This window comes from Jaculus jaculus, chromosome 3, assembly GCF_020740685.1.
Source record: "Jaculus jaculus isolate mJacJac1 chromosome 3, mJacJac1.mat.Y.cur, whole genome shotgun sequence".
NCBI lineage: Eukaryota > Metazoa > Chordata > Mammalia > Rodentia > Dipodidae > Jaculus > Jaculus jaculus.
Window position 1 is genome coordinate 132433071 of NC_059104.1, and position 12257 is coordinate 132445327.

Here is a 12257-nt window from a genome sequence, read left to right on the forward strand (position 1 = left end):
CATAGTGTGATATACCCCTATAATCCCAGCACTTAAGAGTTAGAGGCAGGAGGATAAGCACTTTAGAGTCCTTTTCAGCTATATAATGAGTTGGAGGCCAGGCTGCGTTACATGAGGATCTGTTTCAAAAGACAAAACTAACTCCTTTGCTATTTTATATTCGTATAAGAAAGTTAGTATTTTCTGTAATTTTTGTTATAAAAAGTTCAGATATTTGTTTCATTAATTGAGAAATCATAGACTTTTCTCTTAGTTTTTTTGTTTTGATTAGCAGACCATTAAACCCATGCCTCCTAGATAATTTTTTTTTTGGGGGGGGGGTTTTTTTTTTTCGAGAAATGGTCTCACTCTAGCTCAGGCTGACCTGGAATTCACTATGTAGTGTCAGGGTGGCCTTGAACTCACAGCAATCCTCCTACCTCTGCCTCTTGAGTGCTGGGATTAAAGGCGTGCACCACCAACCCAGGTGTAGATAATTATTCTTAACAGTACTTGTATATAATGAAATATTTGCATAATAATGTAAGCATTTCTCATTGTCTCCCAGCCCCCACAAAAAAGTGGAGGGGGAGAATGAGTTTTTCTATTTGCTTTACTATTATAAAGTGTGCTGTAAGATACTATAGCCAAGATACTATATCCTTAGACTAGTCCTTGCTACACAGGCAAAAGCATTTTGTGCTCTTTGGAGATAGTTTCTCATGACACTTAAAAGTAATACTTGTGTTAACATTATAAGGTCATTAAATTTAATGAACATAATTTTTATTTCATTTCAGAAATTTCATTACAGAAACCTTCTTCTTGGAGAACATGATGTCCCTTTAACATGTATTGAGCAGATTGTCACAGGTATGTGATAGTCTGAATGTACTATCTCAAAAAATTGAAGGTGGATGTGATGGACAGTGCCCCATAGCTGCTTGGGAAGCTGAAGGAGAGAGATCATATGAGCCCAAGTGTTCAAGGCTAGCCTGGGGTTCTTAAAAGTGGGTTTCACTTTAGAATTAGTCCTTGAAGGCTCACACCTATCAAATATTAGAGTTGAAATTTTACTTCTTAATTTAGGCTTTTATCTTTTAATTTAAAAAGGGAAGTCTTTTTAAATATCAGGAACATTAATGAGAGACAAAGAAGTCAAGAAATTATATTAAAATGGAGTACAGTGTTTTTTAAAATTTATCTATTTTGGAGGGGTTTTGGTGTATGATGTGTCTATGTGTGGTGAATGTGGACGCATGCATGCTAGAGAGCATGTGTGGAGGTCTAAGGACCATTTTGGATTTTGGTCTTCACCTTCCACCTTGTTTTGAGGCAGGATCTCTCACTGTTCTAGGTGGTTCTTGCCGTAGGCACACTGAGATAACACATGCTAGTGCTAGAGCACTGTGTCTGTGTGAGACTTGAAATTCAAACTATGGTACTCACACGCTACTGAGCCATCTCCCCAACCCTGTCTTGGGGTTTTTGAGACAGTACCTTGCTGTGTAACTCCAGCTAAAGTGGGGTTCACTATGTGGCTCAGGCTGGCTTTGAACTCAGGATCCTTATGCCTCAGCCTTCCAAATACTGGACTTATAGGTGTGACTTGTACCTTTTTTTTTTTAAAGATAGGGTCTAGTTCTAGTCTAGGCAGACCTGGAATTTACTACGTAGTCTCAGGGTTGCCTCAAACTCATGGTGATCCCCCTATCTCTTCCTCCCATGTGCTAGGATTAAAGGTGTATGTCACCATGCCTGGCTGTACTTTATTTTTGTTTGTAGGCAGAGATAGAGTCAGACAGACAAAATAGGTGCACCAGGGCCTCCAGCCACTGTAAACAAACTCCAGATGCATGGGCCACTTTGTGCATCTGCCTTTACATTGGTCTTGGGAAATCAAACCCAAGTCCTTAGGCTTTGCAGGCAAGCATTTTAACCACTGAACCATTTCTCCAACCCCAAATTTTCTATTAAATGTACCCATGCAATGGTAGTTTTATATTAAAAAATCCTCTAAAATATCAAGCAAAGTTGGAACTAACCCCCCAAAGTTCTAGGAATTACAAATATGAAGATCATAGAGAAGCAGTGCTCAAGTGATTTTCCACTGATTTTCTCTAAAAATGTAAGTGTACTAGAGAATGAGTAACAAGAAAGTATTTTGACTTTTCTTTTCTTTTTTAGTAAATGACCACAAGAGGAAGCAGAAAGTCCTAGGCCCCAACCAGAAGCTGAAATTTAATCCAACAGAGTTAATTATTTATTGTAAAGATTTCAGAATTGTCAGATTTCGTTTTGATGAATCAGGTCCTGAGAGTGCCAAAAAGGTAATACTGTTAAGTTTTATCAAGTACTGCATTCTATACTATTTTACTCATTTCAGTTCTGTGTGTGGAAGTTTTTATTTCATTAGCACCTAAAATGTTAACTATTTTTTTTCTTCCAGGTAGGGACTCATTCTAGCCCTTGTTAAATACTTTTTTTTAAATGGAAGTTAGTATGTGTTTTACATTTATGATCATTACAGCCAGTTTTCTTTTTAGTTAAAAAGTTTTAAAAGTTACTGTGTTTGCAGTTAATGAGGTTTATAACTCAGTACCAGAAAACTTTATGAACAAAGTAAAAGCTAGAGTTTGGCTACATAAGTATTAAGTCATTGTGTACTTATAGGAGGAGCCAAATAGGTATTAGTGTTTAAAGAAATCTTAATGAGTTAATTTGAATGATTCTCTTCAGAAGCAACTAAAAAGGTAGAAAATTTTCATTTGGCTTAATTCAGGCAATGAGAAAAAGTCAAGGGCAGAAATTACCATTACTTTGATTCTATGTTATAGCTTTGCCAGAGGAATGAAACAGTAGATGTAATGCCCCTCTGTTCCAGTCTGGTGCAGTATTTGCAGAAAACAGTAACAGAAGAAAACAGAAGAAAGCCAATTTCCACGTTTTAAAAATACTATAACAGTGTCTTAATGGACTAGCAATTTTCTTCCTCTCAGAAGTGAGAGAGTGCATTTGTTTTGCATGCTCAGTAGGCTGCAGCAAAATTCCTGTTGATATCATTTGTGGCCATCAAAATTGTCTTAACATGGCTGTCTTCATCTTCTGTAGTGAGGAGGTAGTAGATTTGTCTTGAGAATGTGAACCCAGTTTCCGCACTAGAAAGCAAGCATGGGAAAAATACCTAAAAGTGCAGGTCTTCTGGGACTGTCACACAGAGCTTCTCTGCTAAAATGGTCTTAAATACATCTTGCAAAACCATGTTCTAGGTTGCTGCATTTTTTTTTAAATTCACCTGAACAACTTTCAAGGTCCATTTCAATGGTTTGAGTCTGTTGTTTGTGACTTTGGCATTTTACCAATTCTAGATGTCTATTCTTACATGGAAATGCTTTAAAATTGCTTAGATAGTACACTGTAAAATGCTTAGCCAGTTTACTGTCTCCCACTTAAATAATTTCATTGACTAAGGAAGCAGAAACCTATGTATGAAAACTATTCTCAAGAAGCATCTTGAGAGTAGGGCCAGCACAGGACTTAGCAGATTGAGTTGATACAATATTGTAAGAAATTGGTTGTTGACCCAATATTCTTTCAAAAAGTGTTAATCTTCACTTTATTTTTTCTGATAACACTGTATTAGTAAAAGAAATCATAATATTTGATTCTTGCACTTATCTAGAATACTTATTGATCATATTTTGGTGTGTGTTCTGTGTCGAAGCCTTCATTTCTTACTTGCTCAGATCTTTCTTATGGGACACTGGAAATTTCCTTAGCAATATGCCAAGTTTTGCAAGATAGCAAAGAAGGACAAGTTATAGCTTCTTTCCTTAAAGAATGAATTCTAATCAAGAAGATGGAGTAGCAACAAATGAATGCTAAGGAATAGTAGAGGAGCAGCAGGAAAGATGTTCTTACACAAATGAATAGTTGCTAAGTGAATAAAGCCTATGTGCCTTGTGAATTCCTTGTTTGTTGTACTGCTGGTGAATGATGAAGAGGGCTTCACTGAACTATACACACAAAACAAGCTAGTCTGTCATATGCTCTTTCCCAAAGCCAAGTTTCTGACAAAAAAAAAGTTCTTTACCCATTGTCTTTAGATATAAAAAGCTTATTACCTCAGGCAAAAAAGAAATATTCCTTGCCTTTTATCGATTCATGAGGGAAAAATACAGGAAAAAAAAAAAAAAGCAGAAGCAATGGGAATATAGCTAGACAGTTTTTCTCCGATTCACATGTTTTCTAACACAGAATTATGTGTAGCTACCATAGTATAATGTATATTCTGTAGGAGATGGACATTGTGGCATGTACCTTTAGTCCCAACTACTTGGGAGGCCGAGGCTGAAGAATCTTGAGTTCAGGGTTAGCCGGAGTAATGTGAGGTTGTTGCAGTCAGGTTTGCATTGCTGGCAGAAAACACCCAACCAAGAGCAGCTTATTGGCGGGAGGGCTCTATTTGGCTTACATCCTTGGGGGGAACCTCATGATGGCAGGAGAAAACGATGGCATGAGCAGAGGGTGGATATCACCTCCTAGCCAACATCAGATGGACAACATCAGCAGGAGAGTGGTTATTAAACCCATAAACCTGCCCCCAACAATACACTGCCTCCAGGAGGCTTTAACTTCCAGATTGCCATCAGCTGGAGACCTAGCATTCAGAACACCTAAGTTTATGGTGGGCACCTGAATCAAACCACCACAGAGGTCCCCTCAGAAAAACAAACAAAAAGAAAAACAAACAAAAAAAAACCCTTTTTATGTATGTGTGTGGTTTTTTATTCAGCCAGATGTAGCACTGTATTCCTTTGGTCCCTGTTGCTTGGGAGATTGAAACAAGAGGAGTGCTAGAGCTCAGTCTAGGATTTCCAAAGTGGCATGAGTAACATTGCTAAAACCTTGTCTTGAACTGTAGAATAAAATTAGGTAGCAATTGGGAAGTAAAGACTTATTATCTTTTTCCCCTTCTGTAATCTTTGAACTCTAATTTTCTCTGGGAACACTTTAATTTTATAAGTTGCTTTTATTTTTTTATTTTTAGGGTTTTTTCTTGTTTGTTTTTGTTTTCTCGTTGTAGGGTCTCACTCTAGCACAGGTTGACCTGGAATTCACTATGTAGTCTCAGGGTAGCCTCAAATTAATGGCAGGCCTCCTACATCTGCCTCCTGAGTGCTGGGATTAAAGGTGTGCACCACCATGCCTGGCTATTTTTAGGTTTTTTTTGATGTACAGTCTCACTGTAGCCCAGGCTGACTTGGAACTTACAGTAATCCTCCTACCTCTGCCTCCTGAGTTCTTTGATTAAAGACTTATACCACCATACCCACCTCTATAAGTTGTTTTTAAAAGATCACGTACATGTTTAGAGTTCTGTACTGCATAAACCACTGATTGATTTTGAAATACTGAAAATATTTATATTTTTGTTTGAAATATGAATTCTCAGGATACTAAATTGGTTTATTAGTAACATTTTGTTAAGTGCTGTTCTAGAACTGTCTGGATGTCTTAACTGGCTTTTCCTCATTGTCTTGTGACCAAAATTGATGAGTTGTATAACTATCTCATGGTACTATTTATCCCAAGTTTCCTTGGGCTGTTACAAAAAAAATAATAATTTGGTGAAGTTCTATACAAGGAAAGAAGGAATTTGAAGTACAGAACTATATATCTTAGTTGCTGTTTCCTTTTGAAGACCTCTTGCTCAAAACTGAGGGGCAAAAATAGAGGCTATTTTTAAGTATTCTTATTTTTATTTTTGTTGATTTTTTTTTTCCCTGAGGCAGAGTCTCACTCTAGCCCCAGGCTGGCCTTGAATTCATGGTGATCCTGCCAAGTGTTGGGACTAAAGACATGCACCAATAAACCTGGCTTAATTCTTGTTTTGACAAATTCATACATGTATATTAAGTATTTTGACCCCCTCTTATCCTTCTCTTATTTCTGCTAAGCCTCTTCTGAAAGCCTATGTTTAATTTTAAAAATTAAGTTATTTTTAACAATTTAGTACTTTTGCTAATATATAGATAGGTGGGTGGGTGGACAGCAAGTGAAGTATACACCCTTTATAGTTTATTCTCAGATTGATTAGTTGTGACTATTTGCTGAAGCATACTTTGTAAAAGTAAATTCACTTCATCCAAATAAAGAGCAAGTTGGAGAGCTCAGCATGGTGATACATGCTTATTTCATTACTTAGGAGGCTGAGGCAGGAAGATAACAAGGTCAAAGCCAACCTGGGCTACATAGTAAGATACTTTCCCCCCAAAAAGAAAAAGAAACAAGGTGGAAAGAGGAAACCAAAAAAAAGAAGGGGAAGGGGATTTAATTTACCTTGTGTTCTTAAGAAACCAACAGTCATGGACATCATTAAACTGAGGTTGTTTCACGATATTTTTGTAGCCTTCTTTAGTTGTAAATGCTCTATTTATTTCCCAATCATTATACTCTTACATGATTTTTAATGAGCATTTCAGAAATAGGCCATGTTGAGTTTTGCTTTGTACATGGGTTTTGTTTCTTTTTTGCTTCTGAAAGACATGCTCCATCATCAGTAATCTGAATTTCTTTTGTGTAAGTGGAACCTGTGACCATTTTCTAAATGTCTAGAGAAAAGAGTAGAATGGCTAGTTTTTTTGTTTGTTTGTTTTGTTTTTTGAGGTAGGGTCTCAATCTAGCTCAGGCGGACCCGGAATTCACTGTGTAGCCTCAGGGTGGCCTCGAACTCATGGTGATCCTTCTATCTCTGCCTCCTGAGTGCTGGGATTAAAGGTGTGGGCCACCATGCCCGGCTTCACTACTATAGATTTTACTAATATATTAGTAACTAATTTTATCAACTAGCATTAGTGTAGCCACTGTTGGACCCAGTACATATTTGGAATGTCACTGATGATGCAACAGGTAGAAGTTGGTTTCAGTCTGGGCATAGGTCTTTATTTGTCTCCTAAGTTTTTCTTTTTCTTTTCTTTTTTTATGTGTGTGTAGTATGAATAGTATAGTATATGGTGTATATGCAGCTGTGTACAGATGCATATGCTCCATGTGCACGGACCAGAGGAGGATGGTGGGTGTCTTCCTCTGTCAGTCTTCCATCTGAGTTCCTTGACACAAGGTATCTCACTGAACCCAGAGTAGCTAGCCCCAGCTATTCCCTCTCTGCACTCCACTTTCCATGCTGGGGTTATAGCAAGGTCAGGTCATGCCCAGCTTTTTAAATTTTTTTTTAATTTATTTGTTTAAGACGGAGGAAAAGGCAGATAGAGTGGGAGTGGAAGAGCATGGGTGCATCAGGGTCTCTAGCCACTGAAAACAAACTCCAGGTGAATGCACCACCTTGTGCATCTGGTTTACATGGGTACTGGGGAGTCTGACATGGGTCCCTTAAGCTTCATTGGCAAGCACGTTAACCACTAAGCCATCTTTCCTGCCCACACCAAGCTTTTTATGTGGGTACTGGGGAGAGAACTCAGATCCTCATGCTTATGTAACAAGCACTCTTATCCACTGAGCCATCTACCTAGCCTCTCCTCTCATTATAATACCACATATTTCCCTTCCCTGCCCTATTTTTATGTACTTTAGCACTTACAGTTATCTAACTTTTGTATTGTTTGTTGCTGTTACTGATCTTGTTTAGCATCTCTTTTCCCACTACAGTGTGTGCTTAATGAGGTTCCAGGGCTATACCTGTTTTCTACTCTGTATTCCTAAGACTTACAGTGTGATAGGTGACCAGTAAATAGTTGAGAAATACATTTACCCTGAAAGAATTGAACTTAGTACAGCCACCTTTTTGGTACCTTTTGCCTGCACTTATAACTATTCTGAGAGTACCTTGAAAGTACAGCCCTAGGAGCACACTTAAGGGAAAAAAAAAGCTTCATATTAGAATGTAGTTATTTGGACACAGCAGCAGGGTTTGGGGAATTGACACTGAATTTTAGCTTCATCTGGGAAGACCTGGCAAGAGAGTAGTGCTGAGCAGACACAGCAGTTTACAAGAAAGCATGAATGGTTGAGAGGAGTCATGGGCATAGCAAGCGAGATGGCTGAGGACAGTCAGTGTGTGAAAGCCTGCTTTTCTGTGACCACTGACCACTCAGGAAACATTAGGAAGCAAGAATTATTTGATGAGGTGAGCCATGCATGTACCTGGAAACCACAGAAATAATTTAGAAATAAGAGAATTTCTAAGCATTGTAGATTGATAGAATACAGGGAACCATCAGGTGCCTTATGATAAATGTGGCTTAAGGATGTAGCTATGGCAATATAGCAACATGAGATAGACTTGAAAATCTCTAGTGAAAAGTACAAGTGTATGAAGTGAACACAATGCCCAAAGGAATGGGAAGTGCTAAAGACCTTATCATGACAGACTTTAGTAGTTTTGCTGCTAGAAGTACTTTAAGGAAGACTAATGTACAGATTAGGAATGGGAATATAGGTAATCTTATAAATGGGACTGTCATAGGATGCTCTCTAGTAGTCGTTTAGAAATAGAGATAAAAAGTTAAGTTTCAGCCGGGCGTGGTGGCACACGCCTTTAATCCCAGCACTGGGAGGCAGAGGCAGGAGGATTGCTGTGAGTTCGAAGCCACCCTGAGACTCCATAGTGAAATCCAGGTCAGCCTGGGCTATAGTGAGACTCTACCTTGAAAAACCAAAAAAAAAGTTAAGTTTCAGGAAAGCTTTTTAAAATTCAAAACCAGTGCTAAATTGTGTCTGCTTGGTTGTATATTTTAATTTAGTATGATAGGAAGTGTTATTCTGTGGGAAGCTTTTCAAAAGTATAGCTTAAGGAACAAGCTGACAAATGCTTACTGGTTAATAGAATTTGCACCAACTCACTCCAGACACCACTAATTGGACATGAACTAGTAATTAACTTTTCTTGCTTCCTGACTATTGAAAACATATCATTCTAACTTAGTGCTTTACTCTCTGACATATAATCATTATAAGTAAGGTCATCTGCTATTCTTACTTTGCATATGTCTTCAATTTCTCCTTTCCTTTTACTCTCATTGCTCATTCAAGGATGTTTTCTTCCACAGCTAGTTCAGGGCTTGTAAGCATGAAGCACTCTCTTCATCTTTCTCAGTAGCAGTTAAGAATAATAACCATATTTCTACATATGAGTTCTCTGAAAGCTAAGCTTGTGTTAAGATTGTTAATAAATACAACAGCATAGGTGTTGCTTTAATATTCCAGATGAGGAGACTGAGGCTACGAGTAAGTAACTTCACCCAAGTCCTCTAGTGAGTGGTATAATGAACTCTGACTGGCATCTTGATCTGTTGATTTGATAGCCCACCTTTTCCATCACAAACCATTTAACTTAAACATAGTATGTTAATAAAATTCTCTGGACTGTCTATATATTTTTGGTTTTTCTTACTAATTGTGGTTTAGATTTAGATTCTTTTAATCCTTGAAGAGTTCATGCCCTGTTAGTTAAGCCTTTATTTATAATCCACAAAAATGTATACTTTTTTAGTGGCTATATTGTCACTCTCTTTTTGCACAATACTTCTTTAGCTTTCAAGTTATATTTATTGGAATAAAATTATTTTCCATTTAAAATTAAACTCAGCAAATACATACTAAATATTTACCATGTACTAATTGAAGATTTAAACAGTGTCTTAGGGGCCATAGCAGTGAATGAGATACCTGGCTTTAGAGAGTTTTTCACATTCAACAACAACAGAAAACATGTAAATAGTATCTGTAACTCTTGACCCAGGATGATGCTCCCAGTTACCAAGGCCTTATTGTACATTTCATTTACCTGTGTTAAATTCAGATTCTAAATATAGAATTTTTCCTAGGTATGCCTTGCAATAGCTCATTATTCCCAGCCAACAGACCTCCAGCTACTCTTTGCATTTGAATATGTTGGGAAAAAATACCACAATTCAGGTAAATATGAAAGTACTAAGTATTATAACTAACTTGACATGTGAAACTTTTATTCTTATGTTTGTCAGAAGCTTTAATACATGAGCTTTAATGATTATGGGGTTATGAACTTAATAAATATTAAAGAAGCAAGCACTACACATTAAAAGAGCCAATATAGTTGCTACATTTTTTTCTTGAAAACTGACCAGAAAGACCCCACAAACAGCCATAAATATTAGATTATAAGAGTCATGTCAAATATTTTATGTCTAGCCACTTGTTTGCATTTTATGATGAATAAATCCCCTACTCTTTATTTAATTGGTAGCTTGCATTTAAGTAATCTTTTTAAAAAGCTGACAGAAACCTAAACAATAGTTAGAAGTATAAACTTCCTGATAAAATGTGATTTCATGCTGTAGCTGAAAATGGTTAAAAACTTTTAGATTGCCTCATTAATATAGTCAAAATACGACGTCACATTTATGAATATGATTGCTAAAGGGAAAATTAACATAAGTCCAAATGATATGTATGTTCTAGGCAATTTTGTGATAGTAAAATAGCCTCATCTACACCTGTATCAACCATGACATTACCAAGGAAAATTCTAGGTTTGATCATGTAGTTCTGTTTTATTTGCAAGCACAGAGAATGGGCATACCAGTGCTTCGCTTCTGGCTGCTGCACCACCTTGTGCATCTGGATTGCATGGGTCCTGGGAAATCGAACCTAGATCCTTTAGTTTTGCAGGCAAGCACTTTACCACTAAGCCATCTCTCCAGCCCCTTGAATTTCTATTTTAAATATTATGTTGTATACAATGTAATTTTTAACAATCCATAGTTTTAATTTAAACTTTTTAAATTTATTTTAAGAGTGAGAGAGAATGGGCACTCCAGGGCCTTCAGCTACTCCAAACCAGCTCCAGATGTGTGCGTCCCCTTGTGCACATGTACAACATTGTGTACTTGCATCACTGTGTCACTGTGTCACTGTGCATCTGGCTCCATGGGACCTGGAGATATGAACATGAGTCTTTAGGTTTTGCAGGCAAGCACCTTAACCACCAAGCCATCTTTAAAGCCCAACAATCCATATTTTTAAATTCATAAAACCATAGAGAAAAACAAAGAGGGCTTGTCTCCTGTTAGCTTCTAGATGGGTTAGTGACAACACATCAGCTGCCTCATGTACATGTTTCATTATGTTTAAGAAAGGAAAATAGATGTTATATATTTATAATGAAAGTTCCATTCAATGTAGCATGGTATCTACTACTCCTGCAAATTATTAGTTGCACTATGCTTTTATATTTGTTATTTTAAAATACAAAGTAGTAATTTAGCCTGTATAATTAAGGTATATTACAATCTCATTATATTGTAAATACATTGAAATATAGTATCAGTATTTACAGATATGTGTAGTTTAAGTACATCTCCATTACTTTGAAAGTACCAATCACCACTATAGCAATGATATATACTGTTGGCAGAGCAGCTTGTATCTTGTACTTCATAGAAATTGGATAACAGGAATATTTGTAATTTAATTTTATCAAAATGTGCTTAATTGTAGCTTAGGCTTGACTAAATTTTTTTTGTTTTTGTTGTTGTTGTTGTTGTTTTCTGAGGTAGGGTCTCACTGTAGCCCAGGCTGACCTGAAATTCACTACGTAGTCTCAGGCTAACCTTTAACTCATGGCAATTAAAGTTGATCCTTAATATAAAGTAAGTTTACTTTGTAAAACAAAAACATTATAAATCCTATACTGTTGGTCAGGTAATATCCCTGTGGATAACCATCAAGCTACACAACAGTGATCACCAAGGTTATTTTCAATAAGATATTCACCCAGTCACAAGAGAATAGCTAACATGAAAATTTCAAGAGGTACAAGAGTTTTAAGCGTCAGTCTTTGCTTACTACTTTGATATGTTTGAAAAACAGCAAGTTCTTCATGCTGTTTTTTTCTGATAGAAATAATTTGGTCCCATGATTAGGTCATGACATTATATAAATACATGATGGCTTGGGCTCATCAAATACAGTTAAACTTCATTGTCCAGTTTATGACTTGATGCCTGTTTAACACTTACCTCTTCATCGTACCTCGTTCATTCTTTGTGGACATCTTTTATACATAAAACTTTAAATGGTTTGTCAACTGATAGCTTTTGTACTACTACATTTTTTTATCAATCAATTCCTCTATTTTTTGTATAACTGGTTGATAAAATTTCATGATTAATAATTACTGAAAAATTTCAGGAACACTTTTTAGTATTACATCCTTCCTATTCTTCCTCCTCCTTCAGCAATTGCTTTATAAACATAGCTCCGGCCAAAGTTTTGTT

General features: G+C 36.7%; 1 protein-coding gene across 3 annotated transcripts in view; it reads left to right on the plus strand.

Annotated features, from left to right (window-relative positions):
* The window catches only part of Mtmr10 (myotubularin related protein 10), a 66912-nt gene that overhangs the window by 11758 nt on the left and 42897 nt on the right, over positions 1-12257 (plus strand). For all 3 annotated transcript variants that reach the window (XM_004658134.2, XM_045145394.1, XM_045145395.1), the window contains 3 exons: positions 780-852; positions 2167-2309; positions 9825-9915. In XM_004658134.2, the coding sequence (XP_004658191.2) occupies positions 780-852; positions 2167-2309; positions 9825-9915 (307 nt within the window). The remainder of the gene's footprint in view (positions 1-779; positions 853-2166; positions 2310-9824; positions 9916-12257) is intronic.